General features: G+C 37.1%; 6 protein-coding genes across 12 annotated transcripts; 1 reads left to right on the top strand and 5 right to left on the bottom strand.

Annotated features, from left to right (window-relative positions):
* The first annotated feature begins 7 nt into the window (after positions 1–7).
* LOC106421205 (pentatricopeptide repeat-containing protein At4g21190-like) lies at positions 8–1,496 on the top strand. Its single transcript, XM_013862057.3, has 5 exons — positions 8–129; positions 279–385; positions 457–555; positions 637–993; positions 1,075–1,496. Exons 2-5 carry the CDS (start codon positions 299–301, stop codon positions 1,426–1,428), a joined length of 897 nt encoding a protein of 298 aa, XP_013717511.2. The 5' UTR covers positions 8–129; positions 279–298; the 3' UTR covers positions 1,429–1,496.
* On the bottom strand, positions 1,400–3,822 carry LOC125574940 (ADP-ribosylation factor GTPase-activating protein AGD12-like). Of its 5 annotated transcripts, none has more exons than XM_048762985.1 (9): positions 3,714–3,822; positions 3,218–3,273; positions 2,972–3,053; positions 2,761–2,836; positions 2,485–2,648; positions 2,260–2,413; positions 2,045–2,167; positions 1,884–1,979; positions 1,400–1,800 (listed from the first exon to the last, which is right to left on the bottom strand). In XM_048762985.1, the coding sequence occupies exons 2-9, from the start codon at positions 3,255–3,257 to the stop codon at positions 1,519–1,521; spliced, it is 1,017 nt and encodes a 338-aa protein (XP_048618942.1). In that variant the 5' UTR covers positions 3,258–3,273; positions 3,714–3,822; the 3' UTR covers positions 1,400–1,518. The 5 variants fall into 5 exon arrangements, with proteins under 5 accessions (XP_048618942.1, XP_048618944.1, XP_048618943.1 ...); XM_048762987.1 differs by lacking the exon at positions 3,714–3,822 and adding an exon at positions 3,534–3,706; XM_048762986.1 differs by lacking the exon at positions 3,714–3,822 and adding an exon at positions 3,534–3,706 and having other exon boundaries at positions 3,218–3,264.
* Positions 3,823–4,111: 289 nt separating this feature from the next.
* Positions 4,112–8,925, bottom strand: LOC106421189 (dolichyl-diphosphooligosaccharide--protein glycosyltransferase subunit 2-like). 3 transcript variants are annotated; one of them, XM_013862037.3, is made up of 20 exons: positions 8,748–8,925; positions 8,484–8,631; positions 8,182–8,374; positions 8,018–8,107; positions 7,799–7,861; positions 7,527–7,596; positions 7,341–7,405; positions 7,009–7,063; positions 6,808–6,914; positions 6,607–6,722; positions 6,314–6,383; positions 6,075–6,173; positions 5,875–5,964; positions 5,637–5,785; positions 5,417–5,528; positions 5,257–5,340; positions 5,041–5,121; positions 4,727–4,951; positions 4,498–4,620; positions 4,112–4,414 (listed from the first exon to the last, which is right to left on the bottom strand). In XM_013862037.3, exons 2-20 carry the CDS (start codon positions 8,627–8,629, stop codon positions 4,298–4,300), a joined length of 2,055 nt encoding a protein of 684 aa, XP_013717491.2. In that variant the 5' UTR covers positions 8,630–8,631; positions 8,748–8,925; the 3' UTR covers positions 4,112–4,297. The 3 variants fall into 3 exon arrangements, with proteins under 3 accessions (XP_013717491.2, XP_048618939.1, XP_048618940.1); XM_048762982.1 differs by having other exon boundaries at positions 5,417–5,785; XM_048762983.1 differs by having other exon boundaries at positions 5,417–5,785; positions 8,727–8,909.
* A 1,317-nt stretch (positions 8,926–10,242) lies between these two features.
* LOC106421180 (cationic amino acid transporter 1-like) lies at positions 10,243–13,900 on the bottom strand. The gene is made up of 3 exons (XM_013862027.3): positions 13,323–13,900; positions 11,408–12,070; positions 10,243–11,140 (listed from the first exon to the last, which is right to left on the bottom strand). The coding sequence occupies exons 1-3, from the start codon at positions 13,729–13,731 to the stop codon at positions 10,428–10,430; spliced, it is 1,785 nt and encodes a 594-aa protein (XP_013717481.1). The 5' UTR covers positions 13,732–13,900; the 3' UTR covers positions 10,243–10,427.
* Positions 13,901–14,598: 698 nt separating this feature from the next.
* LOC125590049 (protein BUD31 homolog 1-like) lies at positions 14,599–16,157 on the bottom strand. Its single transcript, XM_048762980.1, has 4 exons — positions 16,032–16,157; positions 15,811–15,915; positions 15,539–15,726; positions 14,599–14,959 (listed from the first exon to the last, which is right to left on the bottom strand). Exons 2-4 carry the CDS (start codon positions 15,902–15,904, stop codon positions 14,804–14,806), a joined length of 438 nt encoding a protein of 145 aa, XP_048618937.1. The 5' UTR covers positions 15,905–15,915; positions 16,032–16,157; the 3' UTR covers positions 14,599–14,803.
* A 2,709-nt stretch (positions 16,158–18,866) lies between these two features.
* On the bottom strand, positions 18,867–19,848 carry LOC125590050. Its single transcript, XM_048762981.1, has 3 exons — positions 19,734–19,848; positions 19,276–19,438; positions 18,867–19,130 (listed from the first exon to the last, which is right to left on the bottom strand). The coding sequence occupies exons 2-3, from the start codon at positions 19,432–19,434 to the stop codon at positions 19,083–19,085; spliced, it is 207 nt and encodes a 68-aa protein (XP_048618938.1). The 5' UTR covers positions 19,435–19,438; positions 19,734–19,848; the 3' UTR covers positions 18,867–19,082.
* Between the last annotated feature and the right edge of the window lie 4,382 nt (positions 19,849–24,230).

Raw genomic sequence — 24,230 nt, 5'->3', positions numbered from 1 at the left:
GCCTTGTCCATTTTCTCTAAACGCAGCGTTTCGTATGTTTTTCTGGATGAGACATTAGAGACGGAAGCAGCGAAGAAGAAGAAGAATCACCATCTTAGCTTTTTGTGCCTAACTGTGAAGAATCCACATGTAAGTTGAACACTACGTGCTTTGTTTCCCTAGAAAACGCACCCAGTATCATCTTCTTCTTGTTGATTATCATTTCTGGTGTTATCAATACAGAGTTTATGAATTGTAAGCTGAAAATGATAAAGCTTTAAACTTTACGTTTTCTTCAGTGAATTGATTCCTCAGGAGGATGCTTAGCTTGAGATACTCGCTACCTTATCTTCCTCAAACAAAGGAATCAACCAAACTCTTCTCCAAGAGGCCTAACAATGCTGTGGTTCGTACCTTTCTTCTTTCAAGAGCTCTGTTCTTGAGCTTCTATCTCAAACAATTCAATCACTTCTTCAGGTTTGTGCTGCGAGAGGTCCAAGGCCTCGACACCCTCGAGTATGGAAAACTAGGAAGAGGATCGGAACTATCTCCAAGTCTGCCAAAATGATTGCTTGTGTAAATACTCACTCTCTTTCTCTCTCACCTCTCTTCTTCATGTGTTTATTTACTGAGGTGGATAAATCTTGTTATCTTTAGATTAAAGAACTCTCAAACGTTAAAGAAGAAGTCTACGGAGCGCTTGACTCCTTCATCGCTTGGGAGCTAGAGTTCCCTCTCGTCATTGTCAAGAAGGCTTTAGCTGTTCTCGAAGACGATAGAGAGTGGAAGAAGATCATTCAGGTGACGAAGTGGATGCTGAGCAAAGGCCAAGGGAGAACAATGGGAACTTACTTCTCCTTACTAAACGCTTTAGCTGAAGATAACCGCCTCGATGAAGCTGAGGAGCTTTGGAGCAAACTCTTCATGGAGCATTTAGAAGGAACTCCGAGAAAGTTCTTCAACAAAATGATCTCTATTTATTACAAGAGAGATATGCACCACAAGCTCTTCGAGGTAAAGTAAAAGTTGGTTCTTAGGAGAAGGAGGCATTCTTTTCAGACTAATTTGATGTCTGTTTTTTTTTTTTATCTCAAGGTGTTTGCTGACATGGAGGAGCTTGGAGTGAAACCGAACATTTCGATTGTGAATATGGTTGGGAAAGTGTTTTTGAAACTTGGGATGGAGGATAAGTACGAGAAGCTTGTGAAGAAGTATCCTCCACCGCAGTGGGAGTTTAGGTACATCAAAGGAAGACGCGTTAAGGTCAAGGCAAAGCAGCTTAATGAGCTAAGCGAAGGTGAAGGAGGCTTTAGCAGCGATGAGGATAATAATGGTGATGAGATTGAGAGTAAATCTGAAATGTTGTTGTCAGATAAGGAACCAAACAAAGTTGATGAACCTGTAAAAGAATCATTACAACAAGACACCAAAGAGAGTTTTCAAGATTGAATTTTTCAAAATATCTCATACAACAGGGGGATGAAAATACAATCATAATAACATTTTCTTTCTTCATATATAGTTTGTTATATTGTTTGGTCAAGACTCAAGAGACAACCACTCCACTTCTAGTTCTAATTCACCAGACTCAACATTCTGAAGCTTGATATGAACCTCTTGTTTCACTTTCCCATCTGAAATGTTGATGATGCTATCCTCTATAAGAGCATTGTCGTGCGACTTCAGCCATTTCCCAATCTGCATATCTCCAAACATCTCAGGGTCTCCAAAAGCCATGGCAGATGTAATCAGAGGTTGGATATCAATCCCAGCTTCTCCCATTATGTCATCAGCAGAAAATGTGTCATAATCAAACACTTGCTGCATAATCACCACCAAACAAGCCCTTAAGTAAAAGATTCATTGTAAGTAGAAAGTGATTTGGGATGTAAGTTTTTTTTTACCAACTTCACTGAGCCATAGTCATGAGGGACAGAGAGCATGAGTTCCTCGTTCCAGACCGGGTTTAAGTTGCTCTTCTTTACAGTTGATTGTACAGTCTGGTAAAAAAGATCAGCAATGAAATAACCATTTACCCTCCAAGAATTTGAATTAGTTTTTTTACCTGTTGTCCTAAAGTCAACTTAACATAGGGATCACTTGTCATCATATCTCGGACAGCTAAATTGGTACCTTTCTTGAGAGTAACTTTCAACAATCCAATGAACTCAACCATGCCTTCAAGTTGCTGTCATTTTTTAAAGTTTTTTTTTATCAATACCATGAATCAAAAGAGACTGAGAGCAATGTCCAAGTTCAAAAGAGTATATACTAATATACCGGCTGCTGTGATGATGGGTTTGTACGAAAGCTGTCCATAAACTTTTTAGATAGGCTTGATGAAAGATATGATGATGAACTCTTTGTACTAGGGGCCTTCACGGATGTGATCCGCAAGCTTGGTTTCAGAAACTCTTGGTGCTCATATTTTGATCTGACAGTAAAATAGGTAATGATGTTTGGTATAAACAACACTGTTTTGTCAGGGTTTTTAGCAAAACCTACCTGATAAACCTCAGACGTTGGTCATGAGTAGCATCAGGTCCAGGCTTGAAGAAACCATCAGGTAGAAATGCCTCGTAGATTGAATTGGCAGAGTCATTGCCTCCAATTTCGATCATGGAATCGACTTCTTCATCTGACCACTCATCTAATGTCACGGATAAGACCTGGAAACACACCCAAACTATCAAGACCAAGATTCTGTCAAGAAGCAAATTTAGTAGTACAAGAGAAAACAAAATAAAACAAAACTTAGAAGGAGAAGCAAAGAGTGATCACCTTTGAGATATGAGTGCCAAGGCTTCTGTGGACACCGCAACATTTTAAGCATATGAAGACTCCGATATTTGCTGACCTGTAATAAAGTCAGTTACTGATTACACAACAAACCAAGATTTGGTATAAGGATGCGGTTGCACTGCCAACTGTTAGACAAAGGGTAAAAGATATACTAGAAACAAATGTTAAGAGTTAAGAGCGTGTGACTTACGCCCACTTAGGATCAGGGGCACCACAATCAGCGCAGAATCGGTTATCGGATTGAGTTAAGAGCTCCCTTATTCTCCTTTTACCTGTGAAGCAACAATGAAGATTCATATAAACCTAACACCACAATACCTTTTGTGAATTTTCCAGCCACAAGTACAAACATCATATGATTATAGGAACAGACACAAAAGCTAATCTGCTTTAAAGATGGTTTAAGAAAAAAAAAAAAAAAAAAAAGAAGTAATACCTGAGCCAGGCTTTCCAAATCCAGCTGCAGAATAACTCATTGCTCTTCTAAAAAAGCTAACACAGAACAAATAAAACAATCATGTTAGAAAATATCAAAAAGTACAATCATTCATCAAACTCTTCTTTGAAAATTTCAAAACCAAACATGGTTTGGGAACCACGACCACAGGATCACCAAGAACATATCGTTTTCAACTGACAGATAGACAAAGGGATAAACCCAAAGATTCAAAATAGTTGAGAGAGAACCAAAAACAAAAAAAAAAAGTTCGAATTTTTTGTTGACATGGCCAAACAAATCCGAAAATACGGACCTTTATCCACTCCTGAAACCAGTTCAACGACGGAATCACGAACAACAAACAAGAAAAGGTCGACTTACAGAGAACCAAACTCACACAAAATCGATGGAAAAAAGATGAAAGGGAATAAGAAGAACATGTACGGAATTGGAACAAAGGAGATATAGATTAGATTTGAACGTTCTTACTTACCAACAGGAGGAGAGACAGAGAGATAGATATGTTCTTTCTTACACGAACTTTTCAGATGAGCCAAATAATTTATTATTATCTTACAACATATTGACAACTACGTGCCTGCTCTCTTTTACTTTTATCATTGAACTGTAAGGTTTGAAAGTTGTAACGTATGGCCATGTCAAGGGTCAAATACCAAAGATATTTTCCCTTTTACTTGCCGCTGACGAGTTTATTGTTTCCTTTTCTCATTAGATATCTATAAATGCTAAGGCTTCGAAAGGTGACGAACCGCCTTGCACTGCACCTCCGTAAATAGTAACAAAAATCTATATACATTTTATTTTCATCAAACTTGTGTTTTGTCAGAGTTTTGGGGTGACTTGTATCTCAAATATGGTTCAGCGGAAAAAGGTACGGAAAGCAACTCTTCTTGACTTCTTGTTGATAACTTTAAAGACTAAACTGAGAGTTGGTAAACTCTGAAATCCTTTGGAATTGTCTTATCACCTTAATCTATATAAAAGTAATGCTACAAAACTGCAAATAAAAACTGATCCATGGAACAGACTGAATCCATCATAGCGAATACATATTCTTCAAGCAGATTTCAACTTGTTCGATGCTGCTGCGAGGTTAGAGAGTGTTCTGTGTCCAACGAACAACAGAAACACTCCCAACAAAGATAGTGCCTTTAGAGTCGTGAACAGATCCAACTGCAGGATTCAAAGAGATGATCATTAGGTTTTTGATGCACTGTATAATCTTTTACTAACAAGAATCGGTTTTGAGAACTTGCCTTCAACCAGAATAGCACGTATAGAAGCAGAACAGCTCCAATTCCACCGTGGAAAAGCAAAGCGGATGTTGCCGCTCCAACCGATGATGGGAAGCTCTTTATGTTCACCCCCAACCGTGTCAGCTGAACAGAAAAACAAAACGTTTTGTATGAGAGTTGTGAAACAAATGTAATGATGTTTTTTCGGATTTACGTTTCTGAATCTATTTACAAGCGAAAGAAGACTGACCCCGATCAGGAAAGCGATGAATGGGAGAACTATAAGACCCAAGAAAATTAATGAAAGCTGCTTCGCGGGAAGCTTTTCAGGAACACGGAAGATGTGTGATATCTCAGCTTTTGGCCCATATCTTGAGTAAGGGTCAGTAGGATGTAGAGGAGGAAGAGGCGCCTTCTCTGGACGTTCTGGTAGGTCTAGTTCGATGTGGCCAATATTACTCAATAGAGAGTTCTCCTGGAGAGATGAAAGGAAAACAAACATTGGTCAAGTTTCCGAGAACTTAAATCAACTAACTGCATTAGACCTGAAATAATAGTACTTACCATAGAAGCATCTCCAATAGTTAGCTGGATCTCATATTTACCAGAGAGGTAGTAGAGCTTCTCAACCAATCCAAGAAAATCCTGAAAGGGAGTAAATAACATTAACCATTAATATTGCGTTTAGAACGTCATTTCTTTCACCCGTAGCAAAATGAAGACAGGTCAGAGAATATATTTAACAAAAAGCCATTCAGGACGTAGTTTAAGGAACTTAACTAGAACTAATTCAGCCTTCTTTCCAGAAGTTTTCACGAGAAAGATATGCTCGACCTGTGACTCATGTTTCAGTTTGAGAAATGCCTGCATGGAAGCAAGCAAGTCAAGAAAGTGAACAGAGCAAAACCATTAACAAAGCAGAATCAGGGAATGAACAAACCTGGTGTGGCTTAAACACAAGGCCAAGTGGAGTAGTTAACTGGAACGACAGACGTAGCTTTTGGAGATGGTTCGCTGATAATGATACTACTCCATCTTTAGTTAAATCTAGCCTGCAAAAGTTGCAAAAAGGGAACCAAGAAACAAAATGATGACAACACAAGAGGAAAGTTGCAAAAAAAACATATTTTGTAAGCAACAAATGGTACAACGATGCATACTTCTTCTGAGATTCAATGCTCCCAACGTCACTGTCAAGTACCGCAATTTCTGCGTTCTCAATGCCAATAGCTCCTGTGGCGGCTATAGGCACTTTTGTTTGAGCTTCGGTTATGTAACCTTTTTCATTTGCCGACTCATCGAGCAAAATCTTCAGAAAAAAGAAGCTTTTAGCATGTTCTTCACATACATTGTATGTGAAGTATGTGATGTGTGTAATATATATAACAAGAGCAATACCTCAAATACAAAAGTATACTTTCCAACATCAAAGTTCTTGGGAAAGGAGTCCAAGAAGTACGTTGCACTGTCCGCATCAAACTTCAGCTCCTGTGTCCCAAAAATGTAATGGAAACATGTAATGTAAACCAGCTTAATGCAGAGAAAAGGGAACACTCACTAATGCGATATCAAATAGACAGAGAACCTTCATTATTTACCTGGTTGTTAATTACAGAAGAACCCTTTGAATTTAGAGCTTTTGCGAGCTTCACACTAAGAGCTGGTGCCTTAGAACCGAGTACAGTGCTAACTTTAACCTAGTTCCAGAATAAAGAGAATAAAATATTAATATAATATCCAAAACACGTAATGGATAGACCGAGTCATTATCGAATACAAGAGATGGGATATCTCAAACTATGCCAATGCCATCGTGATGAAAGTTTTGATGGGATACCTTCAGAGGCTCTTTCTTTGTCAATGAAATTACAGTTGATGGAAGAGACAAGATGAGTGGAACAGAGAACCTGAAATCACAGACAACAACCGTAGCACATATTATTGCTCCCATAAAATAACAAAGTTAGGGCGAGAGCATGACAAATGAGCATCTGCTTGAAATTTCACAAGTGTTAGATCTAACTTCTACTCTTCTCTACAGATATCGTTTCTGCCGCAATCATTTTGTTCAAAATTCAAAGATGATGGACCACAAGCCGTAACAAATAAATTGCATGAAAGTAGCCTTGCCTGTTGTCTTCCAAACAAGCTAGTGCATCTATTTGGTTGAAGAAATCTTTAGCATCACCAGGAATTCCAACACCAAGAAAGAACTTGGCCAACCCAACTATCTTATCACCTGGAAGCTGCATGAGAGAAAGGGGAAGCGAAGGTGAGTAACCAACACATCTGGCAGAATACATGATACGAATAAATATGGTTACTACGTACATTCAATCCTGTGGACTCTGAAGCTGCAAATGACGTGAGCCCCCTAATTACTGATGCAGTTGTTGAGATCGGGCCTTCACTTCCATCGAAGTAAAATGTCCCATCGTCTAATAGGTCAAAAGAATTTAAAAAAATACTATGAAGTGACTGAAGAAAATCTGCTATGCGTAAACATAATATAGCGAACAGCTTACTGCATACCATATTTTTGGATACTGTCAAAAAGCTTCAGGATACCCGTCTTCACTGTCTGGATCTACAAAATGAAAAACAAGAATGATCATATGATCACATGACCAAGTAAATATCAACCAAAATACCAGATATGATGGCAGAAAGGCATTACAAGATTAAAAAAAAAGTAAGGTAGACATACATAATCATCAAAACACAACCGTTTATTTCGTTACTAAGAGATTCCAGAATCAAAAGTAAATCAACACTAAACCCAAAATACCGCAGTGATGTTTCACTCTGACCCAAAATATATTCTCAGAAAATCATTAATCTAGCGCACCAAAGATCTCGCTTACCAATGACTGGTCAATCTCTGAAGGTGCTAATGAAATCACTCCAGCAAGAGTTTCGAAGGCTAAGCCTGAAGAGAAAAAAAAACTGACGTTTAGAAGAATGATTAAAAAAGGGAATTTAAAAGGTTCAACTTTAACGTTTAGGATCGGGAACTAGTATGATGGGTTTATCCAATAAGAAATACTTACCAGCAGCAAAGGTGCTTGATTCCGCATTGTTGGAGCTGTAGCGCCATCTTCCATCACTCTGGCTGAGAGCCTGATACAAATTCACTAAATAAGCCAAAAAAAACACTCGGAAAAATAACTTAAGTAGTAGGTAACATAGTAACTGAGTATTGATAACATGTCAACTCTGTAAACACTTCTACTCTTACGTTGATAGTTCAGGAAACAGTCTACAATGTAACATCTGACAATTCAACAACAACAAATAGAAGGTGAGCTAAACAAGTTCAAACCTTTACGGAACGGAAAATAGCTTCGGCATTTCCCAGAGTTAGATCAGTTCCAGAAAATTGCTCCTGCATATATGGAAAGGCGTGGTCAAACATGAAGCCAACAAAACGGAAAAGCAGGAAGACAAAGCTATGGAGTTGAAAAAAATAAAATGATCACGATCACAGGTGTCTTCTGCCAAGAAGATAGTTTAACTAAGAAAACTCTCTTACAGTATTTACCTTAACAAGCACCAAGCCTCTGATAGAATAGTAGAAGTCAAGCAATAACTTGGCATCTTTAGCGCCAGCTTGAAGTTTAGAGACAATATCCTTCAAAAAGACGAAAACAAAGAACAGATGAAGTCACGCTCTAGCCGCTTAAAAGGTAAAAGACAAACGTTTACCTTAGGACCATCTTCTCCAGTTTTGCATTTAAGAATCCCATTAACGCTCAAAGCATAGAACACATCCTTCAGAGCAGAAGAAGGCGACGCAAGAACTTTAACCACATTCTCACAAGTCCCCGAGCTTAGATCAGACTTCTTATCGATTCCAAGAATCTCCAAACTCTTCAATGCTTCATACGCCTCCTCCAAGCTGAACAAAACCACAGATTTACACTAGTCCGTACAAAACCCATACACTACACAACACAAAGTCGTGAGCTTTAACGAGAAAATCAGCACAAATGTGGTAAAAAACCAACCTTTTGTAGGATCCATCGAGTGGCACGAAGACATCGAGAGCAGCGGATCGGTGAGAGTCTGAAATGGGATGAGAAACCGAAGCAGCATTGCAAATTGCTAAGGCGAGTAGAGAAACTAGGAACCGTGCTAGACATCGGGCCATCATTACTGCAATCAACAACAAAAATCAGAATCCAAACAATCACGCATCTTACGACAGGAACAGATCGAAGAAACAATTGAAGAGAAGGAAGCATTTTTACAGATCGGAAGTAGATACGTACAGGGGGGGGGGATTAGAAGAAGAAGACGGGGAGAGTGTCAGTAGTCAACGGAGACTGAGGTTTGAGAGAGCGTCCTCCGTCGGATCGATCTATATTGGCTTTCAAGGAGGAGGAGATGAACCGTGAGAGGCTAACGAAAAAGTGAGTGTAGTTTGATGACAGTAGCTGGTATGACCGATCTACCCTCAGCTTTTAACTTATATTACACTTAATGAAACGACGACGTTATCAAAAATCATGCTTCTGCTTCTGCTACTGCTAGTGCTTATTCATTCAAACGCATTGTTTTCAGGTATTTTGTTTCAAGAACTCCAAATTCATTTTCTGTAGTGTGCAATGGCAAAAGTATTAAAGCTACAAGACCACGATTCTCCGTGTTTTTAAGTGCAGTGAATACTAGGTTTTAAAATCCGAAGAAAACAATTCCTCAAAATGTTCATGTACAGTTGTGAAGTATTACAAGAAGTAGTACAAAAAGTTCTACGGGAACCGAAGCTGTGTAGCTTACTTGAAAACTGGAATTGGACCCAACTTAGAACTGAACTAAAGGTTATTTAGAGGCTAAGCAAACTATGTTTTACTTTGGAGAATTGTAAATCGTCAAGAGAAGATTTCTAAAATCCTTTGAAGAAGATTTGGAAATATTTCATAAAGAAGATATGAAAATATCTCTTCTTTACGAAGTTGGCTAAGACTAACTACGAAATTTACTAGTATAAGTAGAGAAAGACGTGTCTTGGGCTAAGCACCACCTCAAAAGAAAGACCGTAATCATAAAGATTTTGGTGTTGAATTATAGTAGACACAACACATAAGAGCTAGTAGTCATGAGGGATTTTTAGGTTAGTTCGATCCTTGAAAGTGCTATGCTAGTGTGTCTGTTTGAACGTGATATATTAGTCAACTCGGAAGTCAACTCGGAAGAGACTTAGTATGACACTTTTCTTGTTAAAGAAAAATCCCACTATCGTTTCCGATGGAGTACTTTTGGAAATAAATAAAACATGTTACTTGTATATATTACTCTCTATATCATCAGACCTATCTTGCACTTTCAAGTTTGAGTTTTTGAAAGCTGAGGAAGTCTAGTCTTAAGAGTATATAATTAAGCTTGGCTAGTGGCTAGTTGCGATTCACTGAATCTTTGCCTCATGATGCATTCTGCAAGTTGTGTTTCAAACGTGGTGTGGATTCTGCTCCCACCCCATAATTTAAGAGGGGTTATTAACAAGAACACTAAATATGACAGACAACCTCTCAATATTGGACAAGCCACCAATAGGACTCATCAAGCTGCAGCCAACTTCTGTTTTAACGGCTACATACAACTACCTCTTCTGCAGCAAAGCAAAAACCAGAGGAGCCTATAAAGATAGAACATGTTGTTTTTGCCAAGTCATTGTACGCAGAAGAAGCTCGATTTTAATTACGACAATAAACAGCTTTGCAGCTCTTGATTCATTAGGTTCATTGTCATGTGTCATAAGGGCTTATCTTTTCTGTATAAAAGCGTAATGTTTGAACTCTTTATTGTTTAAATACACAAAAGCTTTCACCCTTTCTTGTTTTTGAAGCATTACCTGAACTTTCAAAACACAAGCAGAAGAAACCAACAACTAGTAAAATCGAAAGCCTAAAACAATCTTTTTAGCAATTATTAAAACCAGCTAGCTAGTGATCTTAAGTTGCATGAAGAGTCTTATCTGCAGCAACACTACCTTCCTCAGCATTCTTCAACGCCGACTTCTCCTTTAGTGTGGCCTTCGCCGTATCGTAAGTTGCGTGCAACCCAAACAAGAAGTAGTAAACAAGAAGAACAGCAGTCCAGATCCCAAACCTAACGAACGATTTTTCATCGATCGAACCAAGAAGAAAGATATTAATAGCTATCGAAGCAGAAGGCAACCACGGAACCAAAGGAACACCCCATAGCTTCGGAGCCCTAGCTTGCGGCACAAGAAACTTCATCCCAACGGTAGACAAGAACCAAATAGAAACCGTCACGGCATACACAATCCAACCGTCTTTTTCCATAGCCCAATACACAGCAGTCGCGATCGAAGATGCAAGAATCAAACCTAAGAACATCAAGAACTTGTTCCGGTCACGTGAAGATGTTTCTCCGGTGACGTAATATCTCCTAACAAGAAGAGCCACCGCGACGAACATGAAGATGAAAAGTGTGGAAACCGATAAGAGATCGGCTAAGATTGCTAGTTTAGTGAAAAATGCGATGAGAGCTGTCGCGGCCAGCATGACCACTGTCGCGTTGATCGGTGTTCCGGTCTTTGCGTTGACATGAGCTAACCAGGGTGGCATCATGTGGGCACGGGCGATGTGCGTCATGTACCTAGCTTGACCAATGGCTCCAACCAACAAAACGGTTGTCATACCTACACATTTCAAGATTTTGAACATATTAGCGATAAACTATATAGTATATGTTATATTATATTAAGTTTTACTACGTTATGTTTTTTTCAAAAACGAGAATGTGTAAAAATCAGACCAAAAAAAATTAACCAAAGCCTAACTAAAAGCAGACATTTGTTTAATGCTAAAAGAAGTTAAGATTTTGAGCTTCTTTTAAAAAAACTGTAATTATAAGCCGCAAATAAAAATAAAATAATGACGTTAAAACCGTTGTTAACTAATCATACCTTTAAGAGCACCAAACGCAACAATGTACTTAGCCCAATCCCATCCAACCGCAGAGAACGCGACGGAAAACGGCGCGTCAGGATCAATCTGCCCATACGGTTGCATGAGACACAACGTAACCGCCATGAGACAATAACAAACCGTTGTAACCACCATTGAGCCGACAAGACCAATGGGAATGTCTCTTCCAGGGTTCTTTGTCTCCTCAGCCATCGTTGATACCGCATCGAATCCAATATACGCAAAGAAAAGAACCGACGCGGATTTAAACACTCCTCTAGGTCCAAACGGAGCGAAGTCTGAGTAGTTCTTGAGGTCAGCTCTAGTTAAACCAGCGATGATCACGAAGGCAATGACGACCATATGGATCATAGAAGCTATGTAGTTGAAGACTGATGAGCCTTTTATGCCAACAACGGCTAAAACGCAAATGATCGCGCAAACGCCAACGGCTATTGGGTCTAAGTGGCTATAGTCTTCGTTGAGACTGTGAGCTATTATGCGGAAGTCCTCAGGTTTGTGGTTCAAGAGAGTGGCGAAGTAAGAGGTCCATGACCGAGCCACGGCTGCTCCACCGACTACGTATTCGAGGATTATATTTCCAGCGGCGATGAAAGCCATGAAGTCGCCGAGCTCCACTCTCAAGTAGGCGAAAGAACCGCCTACACACATTGGCAAGGATGGTTGGGTAAAGTAGACACGAATGAAATTACATGATCACGATTCACGAAATAATTGTGGCAAAGAATATATTAAAGTTTTGTTTGTTTGTTGAAAATGAGTATCTATAGTCTATAGTACTATTTGCGAAATAATGATATTTTCCTTCTAAGCTCTTACATTAAAAGTTAGATCGATTAAAGTATACTTATTAAAAGTTAAAAATTAGAACGGTTAATGCATGCTTACTTGAAATTACTTCAATTATGTTGCTCGTTCCTTGTGAGAGTGTTCAAGTATTTGCTTTTTCAAACCGAATAATATTATAATGTAGTTTGTGGAACCAAACTATTGTCTCTAGCTAGTGGGATTTCTCAACGATTTTTCAAAATAAATATCTATTTCTAACTAAAACCAAATATATTATTTTCAAAAGGTCGTAAAACTACATTTTTGGGGGTTCAAGTCCGTAACTTGAAGTCGTAAAGTTGTACAAATTTGACTTATTATATGGTTGCCTAGGTAATTGACGCAGTTCGTTATTGGCTTTCCTTTTCAAATGACTTAACCAAAAGAGAGCAATCTTTTTTTGGTCAACCACCAAACAGTCTATACATGCCAAACAACAAGTAACTATAAAGCTTAAAATAATAATCAGTTATTTAATTGTAAATGCCAAACAACAGGTCGTTGTGCCAATTAATTAGCTAACAGATGTGTGTGAACGAACAGACATTGCGTGAAGTGTGAACGACTCACTCTCAGAAGTCAACTAGTTGACCCCGGAGAACCCATCTCGCCGTAACTGAATATATACTATTTTTAATGCAGTAATCGAGAGCTTCTTAAACCTAAACAATTAATAATTAAACAAAGAAGTAAGCTGTCACAAATTGTGCGTCTGCGTAATTTCCTCGATCTTGATATATAATCAATCCCAATAGTTATTCTCTTGTTATGACACTGCAGCTAGAATATATTTCTTTCCAAGAAATGAGGTTTCCTGACTAGGATTTATGCTTTTTGGTTTAAAGATGAAAATCTTAATTAACAACAATAACATATGATAGTTAGCTGATTTTGTTAGAAAAAATCACATAAATCTTAAGTTTAATAGAAAGATATTTCTAGAAATTCACAAAACAACAGATCTTTTTCAGAGGCAAAACAAAGAAATATAAGAAAGTTTTAATCTAGTTTTGAGAATATTTTGGTGATTATTTTCAGTTGATAAAAAAATAAAAATTCTCTTACCTGCGACAGGAATCTCGACGGCGAACTCGGTGTAACAAAACACGGAGAGCATAGCGGAGACACCTGAGACAACGAAGGACAACACGACGGCTGGACCGGACCGTTCCCTTGCTTCTTGTCCGGTGAGAACGAATATTCCTGAACCGATGACTGCACCGACGCCAAACCACATAAGATCCCACCACGTCAACGTTTTCTTCATCTCGTTACCACTACGTGCCTTCATGTCATGAATCTCCGCCGAGTCGTCAGACCGAGTCATTACACGGTCTATGAACCGACTCGGTGTTTCTTTAAGGGCTTTAAAGTAGTTCCCCATGCTTTTGAACGATTCCTCCGGGAGAAAATCATCTTTCGTGCATGAACAGCCTCGCCGACGAAGCCCGTCGTCACCATGTTCCGATCCCATTTCCTTGGAAAAAAAATTATTTGACTTAGATTCAGATTCTCGTTAAAGATTCAGAGATCAATTTCATATATAAAGAAAAAGTTTGGAGTGAATGCCGACAATAAAGTAAGGAAGTACAGGAAGAGAGAGGATGAAACTGAAATGGAAACGGAATCTTGAGAATCATTGGACCTTAAAGTCTGGCTTACGTCTTAGCCATTATTATCATTTGAAAATTCTTCTGTAATTAGTTCTTTAATATTTTTAATTAATTATGTAAAATAGCTGGAAAAAAATGAAACGAAAAATTAAGTATGAAACGTGAAAATCAATCGATGAGTTTTGTTAGCTGGTCACTTGTTGGTCAGTAGCTGTATTCGTTGACCTTTCATTTCAAAACTGAAAAACAAAACAAACAATAATGGGGAAAAAAGAAAAATATATCAAAGAATACAGAAAGAAAAGAAATAATGTGTAGCAAGTTATCATCCATAATTAACATATATAGATATATTATTGCGTGATGGTATAAGCAATAATAAGAGATCATGTGTTATACGGTAGAAATGTTGTTATTTTAGAGTATGCATGCATACGGTGGTGACATAAAAAACAGATACGTATACGAATGCAGACGATAATAAGAGATGTGACTATGACCACGAGTCTTAACCCATATCAGTCATCAATATATGGACAGTATTAATTGAAATCAACTGTAGGGACCAATAGAATTTGAAGTCAGTCCACTTTCCAAGGATCTAGATTTGTCTTGGTCAATAATTCATCACTGGGAAGCACTAATAATTTCTAAATATCCCGTTCCATAATTTCAGCATATAAAACATTACACTCATTTTAATTGGTTTGGTCAATACTAAACCCAAATCTAAACCGAGAACCATTCTCTTAATTCATATACATACCAACCCGGGAACGTCTTTGAGATTTCAAACAACACAAGAATGTTGATAAAATAGAAGTTTTGCAAAGGGAATTTAGACAGGGCTTCAGGGTACATAATCCAGATCTGACAAGATATAGAACATAGCAACGGTGAGGGGTTTTCAAACAAAAAAAAGAAAGAGAAAGATTAATCGCCACTGGCGCATCCTTGACAACCGCAATGAACGCATTCAACAACTTTCTCTTCACGCAAGTGTTTAGGAACACGACACACACATGTTGTTCCATAGTTGTGGTCTCTTGGCTGTATGCATCGCAAGCAGCATAGACGTTCATATCCTGACTGCAATTCACACAAAAAACAGAGAGTTTATATAGAGTTTAGCAACAAACAAAGAGACATAACAAAATCAGTATCGTGTCCGGAGAATAGAACCTACAAACATAAATACCATGCATATCTGAACTGAAGGCAAGGACTTTGCTAATAAAAGATTCAAAAGATCCCATCATTCAAGAAGATTGTTGGTGGCATCATACTCAGGATCTGGAAAAGCTTTGGCGGAAATTGGTATAAATCCAATAAAGAAAATGAAAAATGGCAGTTTCAACAACCTCAAGAAAGATGTTCAAAGTACCAAGCAAAACAAAAAATCTCAATTCCACAAACTTAATCTTCTTTTTGGGTAAAGATCAGTCCAAAGCAACTGGCATTACTAAAAACATTGACTTCAGAGGAGAAACAGCTTCAACAACCATTGTGATTGTGTACTAGGGTGACACTGGCCCTCTAAAACTAATTCAACAACATTCTACATATCCTAAATTCAATCTCTTATGCCAAAATTTGCTATAAAAAAAATCTATCGAAACTACAAAAAGGCGCACAAACATAAAAATTAAAAATCAAGAAGGCAGCTACCTTTTTCCACTTGGCAATGAGGTTACGATCAGCATAGCCCTGGTCCAAGCAGAACTCGTAGAGCTCTTTAGATATCTCCTCCCTGCGGTAATAAAGGTCATAGACATAGCGACTCCTCTGATGAGAAAGTTTAAAGATTGGCCACAAGGCTTCACACTTTCTCTTGCCATCATGTTCATCCATCTCAGCTGCAAACAAAATAATTAGTTAATCAACAGGTAAAAAAAAAAGAATCAAACTTTTAAGCATCTGAGACTGAAACAAAAGCAAACCTTCTCTCATCTTGGCATCAAGGTCACGAAGAGTAGGCTCCATCAACTCCCAACCCTCTGGGTACTTTACTCTGTTCGTCTTCACCTTTGGCATTTTTTCTTTTTCTACAGTTTTGAAAAACACTCAACGTTACTTTAAATCTAACATTAACTCGACGAAACGAGTCGCTCAAAGATTAAATTCAGAACAACCAACGTCGAAGGAAGTAGAAAAAGCTTACCTTTGGAGAAGAAACTAATTGACGGAGACGAGGGAGGGATCTCGGCGGAGGAAGAGGAGGAAAGATAGAGCCACACCAACGTCGTAGAAGCCTCTCTTTTAGGTTTGGGTTGGGTTTAAAAGTATTTGGGCCGGTCTTACTGATTTATTAGAAGGCTATTTCAATAAGTTCTACCACGTTTTTTTTTTTTTTTTCTTGAAAGGGAAAATTGGCAAACATCCCTTATATATTAATTGAGGAACATTTGAAAAGATGTAACCTCAATTTTGTATTAATTAAAAGAGGCCCCAATGCATAGGTGGCACTCAATTAGGTAGTCAATTACATTCAATTGAAAAATAAGTAGGTCCACATTCGATTTTTATATGTTGTTAGATACATAAGTTGGTCAAACTATATGATATAATGATATGATATGATATTTTCTTTCCTTAAATAAAACCTACGGAATTACCATAAATGATTAATATATATATGACAATTAATGAGTTTAATAATAAAGATTTGATAACAATGTATATCTCCTCCATCATTTTTTGTTTAATTTTATATTATTAAAATAAATTAAACAATCAAATTAGCTATAAAAATAAAATTTAGATTTTTTCGTATATGTTATATTTTGAATTTTTAAAAACGACAATAAATGACTAAAACTATTAAAATTATTATGTTAAAAATTAATGATCAATGGTTTAACATTTTTATTATAAGAAGATACACATGATTTTAAAACCATATGAGTAAAAAATATCATTTAATAATAAAATAAATAAATATATATATATATATATATATATATATTAAACACTATATACCATAAGATTACATAAATATTTTAATATTAAAACTTTCAATGAATTTTCAAGAACATTTATAAATTATAAACTTATTAAAGATTTCAGATTGAAAATTTTGTTATCGATGATTTAAATATTTTGTTATAAAACGATATGAACGATCATAGAACCGTATGATTATAAATTCTTATTTAATAAATAACTATACAAAATATACTATTCCTAGAAAAATAGGTTGGTTCATCTTAACTTATATTACACTTTTTATTAAACTAACTATCGAATTGATAAATAACGTACCAAAAAATGTTTTGCACTTTCCTTAAATAAAAGCTACGAAATTACCTAATATGATTAACGTATATGTGAAAATTAATTATAATGAATAATAAATATTTGATAACAATTTTTGTATCTTAGTTCTTTTTTTAATTTTATATTATTAAAATATATTTAAAAATCACATTAAATATATAATAAAAACATTTATAATTTTTCTTATATGTTATATTTTGAATTTTTCAAAACGTCTATAAATTATTAGAAATTTGAAGATCCCCACTCTGAAAATTTTGTGATCAATAGATTATTTTTTTTGTCATAATAAGTTACAAATGATCATAAAATTGTATTAATATGAACTTTTATTTAATATTATAAGAAGATACACATTATTTTAAAACCATATGAGTAAAAAATATCATTTAATAATAAAACATATATATTTATATATATATATATAGATTATACTATATACCATAAGATTACATAAATATTTTAATATTAAAACTTTCAATGAATTTTCAAAAACATTTATAAATTATAAACTTATTAAAGATTTCACATTGAAATTTTTGTTATCGATGATTTAAATATTCAGTTATAAAATGATATGAATGATCATAGAACTGTATGATTATAAATTCTCATTTAATAAATGACTATATAAAATATACTATTCTTAGAAAAATAGGTTGGTCCATCTTGACTTACATTATATTTTTTATTAAACTAACTATCGAATTGATAAATAATCTACCAAAATTTTTTTTGCACTTTCCTTAATTAGAAGCTACGAAATTACCTAATATGATTAACGTATATATGAAAATTAATTATTATGAATAATAAATATTTGATAACAATTTTTGTATCTTAGTTCTTTTTTTTAATTTTATATTATTGAAAGATATTAAAAAATCACATTAAATATATAATAAAAACATTTATATTTTTTCTTATATGTTATATTTGAATTTTTCAAAACGTCTATATATTATTAGAAATTTGAATATTCCCACTCTGAAAATTTTGTGATCAATAGATTATTTTTTTGTTATAATAAGTTACAAATGATCATAAAATATAACGCATATGAATTTTTATTTAATAAATATTCAAACTAAATAATATATATATATAAACACTAATGATTTAAAGCAACAAGATTGGCTGATCAATTTAGTCGTCCAGTTGAAATCTTTCAAAAGTATGTGAAAGACTAAAGTCAAAGTAAATATTGATTTAGAATAGTAGTTATATTTTACTAACCAAATACCGAAAAAAACCGAACCGAACCGAAACTAACCCGATATCCGGGTTGAACACCCGTAATCCAAATGAAGCCAAACTATTGTTTCATTCTCCAAAATATAATAAAAATAATAACTTAATCCCGCGCAAGGCGCGGGTCTTATCCTAGTGAACTTACTAGTTTAAGGACAAATAAATTAGAGATTTGAGGTTTTTTGTCTTTAATTTGTAAGTTTAATTTTTTTTTTTTTTTAAAGGTTTTCTATGAAAATTAAAGAAAGTTTTTATGGTCTCATCATTGGTTAGTATTTGAATCAGATTTTTGGAGAAAAAAACCTTTCAAGTTATATGACTTGAGATATTCCCACTTGTTCCTTTGGATTTTTGTATTTTTCCCTTTGATTTGTTTTTGTTAAAAGTAGGACACAACACACATCCTACAGCTCAAATACCGTGAAGAGTAACACAGAGATAATAGAAAACGTTTAAGTAGAGCGGGGAAGAAAAGAATTCAACTTTGTCATTAGCAAATGATGAACTTTCCAAACACTGGAACTTTATACCAATCAACCATCTCTCATCTTTGGACATTGTCTGCAAAATTATTTAGCGAAAAAAAAGGACCAGTGCAACCTTTAGTCTGCAACCGCATATGCTAGCCACTGGATACACATAGAAAAAAACCCTCCAAAAGCAGAAAGAAGAAGAAGCTGTTTACTTATTCCTTCTTCCCGATTCCATTCGACATGTTGTAGATTCCTGTCCCCTGTATAAATTAGATGATGAAAAGATTAACAAGGGTACTCGTATGGGAACTAACAAGATTAAAAACAATAGAATTGAAGAAAAACATAGCGAGTATGAAATACTTAGTTCTTACAAAAAACCAAACAACAGATGAAAAAGCTTACAATCATGTAGAGAGAAGAAGCAGCCAAGGCAAGAGGGATGGCAACGGAGGTGACCTTGTCCATTGGTCCTTTGAGGTAAGTGTGCCTCTGGATGCTCTGGAACAACCTCTGCTTCTCCAGAAGCTTCTCTCTTGGCCTAAATGGTGTTTCCGTCAACATGATACTGCAACACCACATTACAACTCGAGGCATCAACAACAACGCATTAACCCAGAAGAACATATAGGTTTTGATAAAAGTAGTACTCGAAATCATAAAGTAAAGTTCGATACTTTTAATCAAAATGTTAAAATTTAAGCACTTTCGAGTAAACCCATATGAGCAATAGAGAACGGGGAACAATTGGGTTTTGTCATTCTATGCAATTTGAGATCTTTAGAAAATTACGAAACTTTACGATTCCACCGGGCCTGATGTGAAATCACGATTGATCTAAAAGAAGTTTCGAAGGAGCTTACCTGAGAGGATTTAACCGACAAGATAAGGGAGAGGTGTTTGAGGGAGATCCGTGCGCAGATGGAGAATGGAGAATGGAGAATGGAGAATGGAGAAGAAGAGAACAAAATGGCGTTGAATCGTCTCGTCGTCTTAGGGTTGGGTTTAGTGAGGGCAATAATTGGGCCGATCATAAATTGTAAGCCCAATTCGGCCCGATAATCAATTATCTAGTTTCAGTTTTACAAACCAAACCGGACCTTGTTCCGGTGTTTAGAGAATGATCAGAGAATGCAGATGCCTGAAAAGTGGGGATCGAAGCCTAAATCAAGGGATCGATTGATTATACAGCATGTTTCAATGTTGTCGTGAATAGTGAACTTTGAGCCATTTTGTTGAAATGAGAGGTCTGAGGTAAAAGGTGATCTAACTAATCTCTTCCATTCCGTTTGTCCTTTGTCATGGTGGAGTGAGTGAAATGGAACAGAGAAGAAAGGAAGAGTTGAATGTTTTCTCTATCTCTCACGCTGAAAGATGTTACGAGGTTATATACAAGTCTCAGATGAGAATATCTCAACTATGTAACTAGATACTTGGAACTACCCATATCTTACCGATATCTAAGTACAACAACTCATTCTAATCCCAATAATATCGGAATCTATTCCAACACCCCCCCTCACGTTGGAGCATACAAGTCTTGTATGCCCAACTTGATTTTGAATCCTTCAAACTCTGATCGTCCAAGAGCTTTTGTGAACACATCTGCCAGCTGAGTAGTAGTTGTAACATAGGACGTAGTTATGGTCTTTGCTATTATTTCATCTCTAACAAAATGACAGTCCAGCTCGATGTGTTTCGTTCTTTCGTGAAATACCGGGTTATTAGCAATGTGTAGAGCAGCCTTACTGTCGCAGTATAAAGTCATCGGATGGTCATGGAGAATTCCAAGCGCCTGAAGGATTCTCTTTAGCCAGATGAGTTCCTTTGTAAGATAAGCCATAGCCCTGTATTCGGCTTCTGCTGAAGACATGCTCACCGTGTGTTGCTTCTTAGTCTTCCACGATATTGGTGATGATCCCAGTTGAACAAAGTAGCCTGAGACTGAGCGACGAGTTATAGGACAGCTTGCCCAGTCTGAATCTGTCCAACCAGTTATGTGTAATCTATCATTGGCACGTAGCAATAAGCCTTGACCTGGACTCCCTTTCAAATATCGGACAACTCGAAGAGCCGCCTGCCAATGATCTTCCCGTGGAGATTGCATGAACTGAGAGAGAACATGAACTGAATATGCCAAGTCGGGCCTTGTGACACCCAAGTATATCATGCGTCCGATCAATCGTCTGTACTTTTCCGGTTGAGACAGTAGTGGTGATTCCGAGAGAGCCAGTCTGTGATTCTGTTCCATAGGAAAGTTAGCCGGTTTTGAGTTGAGAAGTCCAGCCTCTTCGATGATCTCAAGAGCGTACTTACGCTGACTTAAGTACATGCCCGTCTTGTTTCTTGCCACTTCAATGCCCAAAAAATAACGCAAAAGCCCCAAGTCTTTCATCTTAAAACATGAAGCGAGATAGCGCTTAAAAAACTCCACTTCCTTCGGTTGATTACCAGTAATTATAAGATCATCAACATAAATGAGAATCTGTATATTCACCGCACCTTTTGTAAATGTGAATAGAGAGTAGTCTGATTTGCACTGTTTGAATCCATACGTCGTTAGGGCTGTTGTCAGCTTGGCGAACCAGCATCGTGGGGCTTGGCGAAGTCCGTACAATGACTTGCGTAAGCGGCAGACCTTTGTTGAATCCTTAGAGTGGAAGCCTGGTGGGAGTTTCATATACACCTCTTCAGCAAGATCACCATGTAAGAAGGCGTTATGTACGTCCATTTGATGTACATCCCAGCCTCGTTTAGTGGCAACATCCAAGAACAGTCTCACTGTTCCCATTTTCGCCACCGGCGCAAACGTCTCTTTGTAATCTACGCCTTCAACTTGTTTATTGCCAAGAACTACCAAACGCGCCTTGAATCTCTCGATGGTTCCGTATGCCCTGTACTTCACAGTATAAACCCATTTACATCCGATAGCACGTTTCCCTGTAGGTAAGTCGACAACATCCCATGTTCTGTTAGCCTCAAGTGCTACGACTTCGGTTCCCATAGCGTCTCTGAATCTCTCATCCAACACAGCTTTTTGATAAGACTTTGGTGGAGTTATCTTACCAATGGATACTTGGTAAGCTGTGTGACGTGTTGAGAATCTGTCAAAACTCATGTATTTGGAAATGGGATACAGAAGTTCCTTGTTAGCCTTTGTCTGAGTTGTAAGAATTCGTGTCTGTGCAGAGTTCGTCACAAAATTCTTCAGCGTAGCAGGAGGTTTCCGTGTTCGGTGACCCCGTCCCAGTTGTGGTTCTGGTGCATCGGAAGATTCCGCTTCCGTTGTTGTCGGAGAGGGCAACGTCGAAGACGATTGAACAGGTATTTGTTGGGCCATGTCTGATGTAGGAGCGTTGTTGGGCCTGATTGTTACTGGGCCTTGTTGTTGAATCGGGCTCAAGTTGACGTTTTGTCGCATCTCCACGTTTTGAACGTCTTCTTCTTCACAAATTGGAATTCCGGTGATCGGTTCCCATAGCTTTGGAGTTTTGCTGTCGTTATCCTCTGTAATTACTTGTTTCTTGTAAGGAAACTCAGATTCACAGAACACCACGTCCCTGGAGATAAGAAATTGTTGTTTATCCAAGTCAAACACTCTCCATCCTTTCTTCCCGTAAGGATACCCAAGAAACACACACTTGTTACTTCGCGGTGCAAATTTATCACCTCTGGTTCCTTGATTATGAACGTAACACAAGGTACCAAAAATCCGGAGATGATCGTAAGTCGGAGCTTTGTTGTGAATCCGTTCGTACGGTGTGAGACCATTAAGTAGGGAGGTCGGTGTTCTGTTTATGAGATAGGCTGCGGTAAGTATACACTCTCCCCAGAAATCTATGGGTAGAGAAGCCTCGAACCGAAGGGCAGGCGCGACGTTGAGAATGTGACGATGCTTCCTTTCCACCCTTCCATTCTGTTGGGGAGTACCAACGCACGAGGTCTGGTGTACAATGCCGAGCTTTGAGAACTGATTTTTCAAGCATAAGAACTCCGAGCCATTGTCGCTTCGGATCGTCCGAACTTTTGTCTGAAACTGTGTTTGAACCATAGAAAGAAAGTTCAACAACTGTGTGGGCGCCTCTGTCTTGTCTTTGAGAAGATAAACCCATACCCCTCGAGAGTAATCATCAACCACAGTCAGAAAATATGTAGCACCAGTATACGATTGTGTTCTATAAGGACCCCATAAGTCTGTATGTATCATATCAAAAATTCTGAAAGTTTTATTGATGCTAACTGGGAAACAAGATCTTGTTTGTTTTGCGCGGAGACAGACATCACACGCCTTATTCAGAAAAGTTGAACAAACCGAAACTGAATCAGAAATAACAGGAAGTGAGCAAACAACTTTAGCAGCAGGGTGTCCCATTCTCTTGTGCCACAGGTCATATGTTTCTTCCAACTTTGTTGTGACAGCAGCTGCGCTCTCCATACTGCGTAAGTGGAATGCTCCCATCATCCTCTTAGCCACTCCAATCACCATCCTCGAGGATCGGTCCTGAACAATTAAGAACTGGTCAGCCATCTGTACAACACATCGGTTTTCATCCATTAACTGCCCAACACATCAGTCGACATCTGAAATTGATTTCAGTGTTTATAAGTCTGAAAAAAAAAATTCAGGCTCTGATACCATGAAATGGAACAGAGAAGAAAGGAAGAGTTGAATGTTTTCTCTATCTCTCACGCTGAAAGATGTTACGAGGTTATATACAAGTCTCAGATGAGAATATCTCAACTATGTAACTAGATACTTGGAACTACCCATATCTTACCGATATCTAAGTACAACAACTCATTCTAATCCCAATAATATCGGAATCTATTCCAACAGTGAGATTGAGGAAACTAGTTGTTGAGAGCTATCAATCAAAAAGTTCCATGTATGGGAAGTTTTGCCAAATAATGTCTATTATATAGTACAAAGTCTTAAACTTATATTCTGGCTATCGGGAAAATGCACTAACACTTAAACTTAGAACAGCTCCACCGGTAAAGTTTCTAAAATATATATATATATATATTATAATGTGTTTATCTTTTTAAACCAGTTGAAAGGTTTTGAAAGTGACATATGTTACTTTATGGTGTAACAAGAACTTTTCATGCTTCTCTCTCGTATTTTTTTTTATTTTTGGTTTATTTTTAATTGTTAGAACTCCTTTCAATATACACCGTTGGAGCTGCTCTGTTTATATATTTTTTTGGAACACGTGACTTAAACTTATATATATGGCTTACATATAGCAAAATGCCAATACGTGTGATGTAATCATGTAAATCGAATAGTTCGACCAAGCTGATAGGAACTAAAATATGTGTAACGAGTATATTTGCATCAGTATCTCTATTGTTTC

Source organism: Brassica napus, chromosome C7 (genome assembly GCF_020379485.1).
Source record: "Brassica napus cultivar Da-Ae chromosome C7, Da-Ae, whole genome shotgun sequence".
NCBI lineage: Eukaryota > Viridiplantae > Streptophyta > Magnoliopsida > Brassicales > Brassicaceae > Brassica > Brassica napus.
This window is presented reverse-complemented; position numbering and strand designations above follow the sequence as displayed.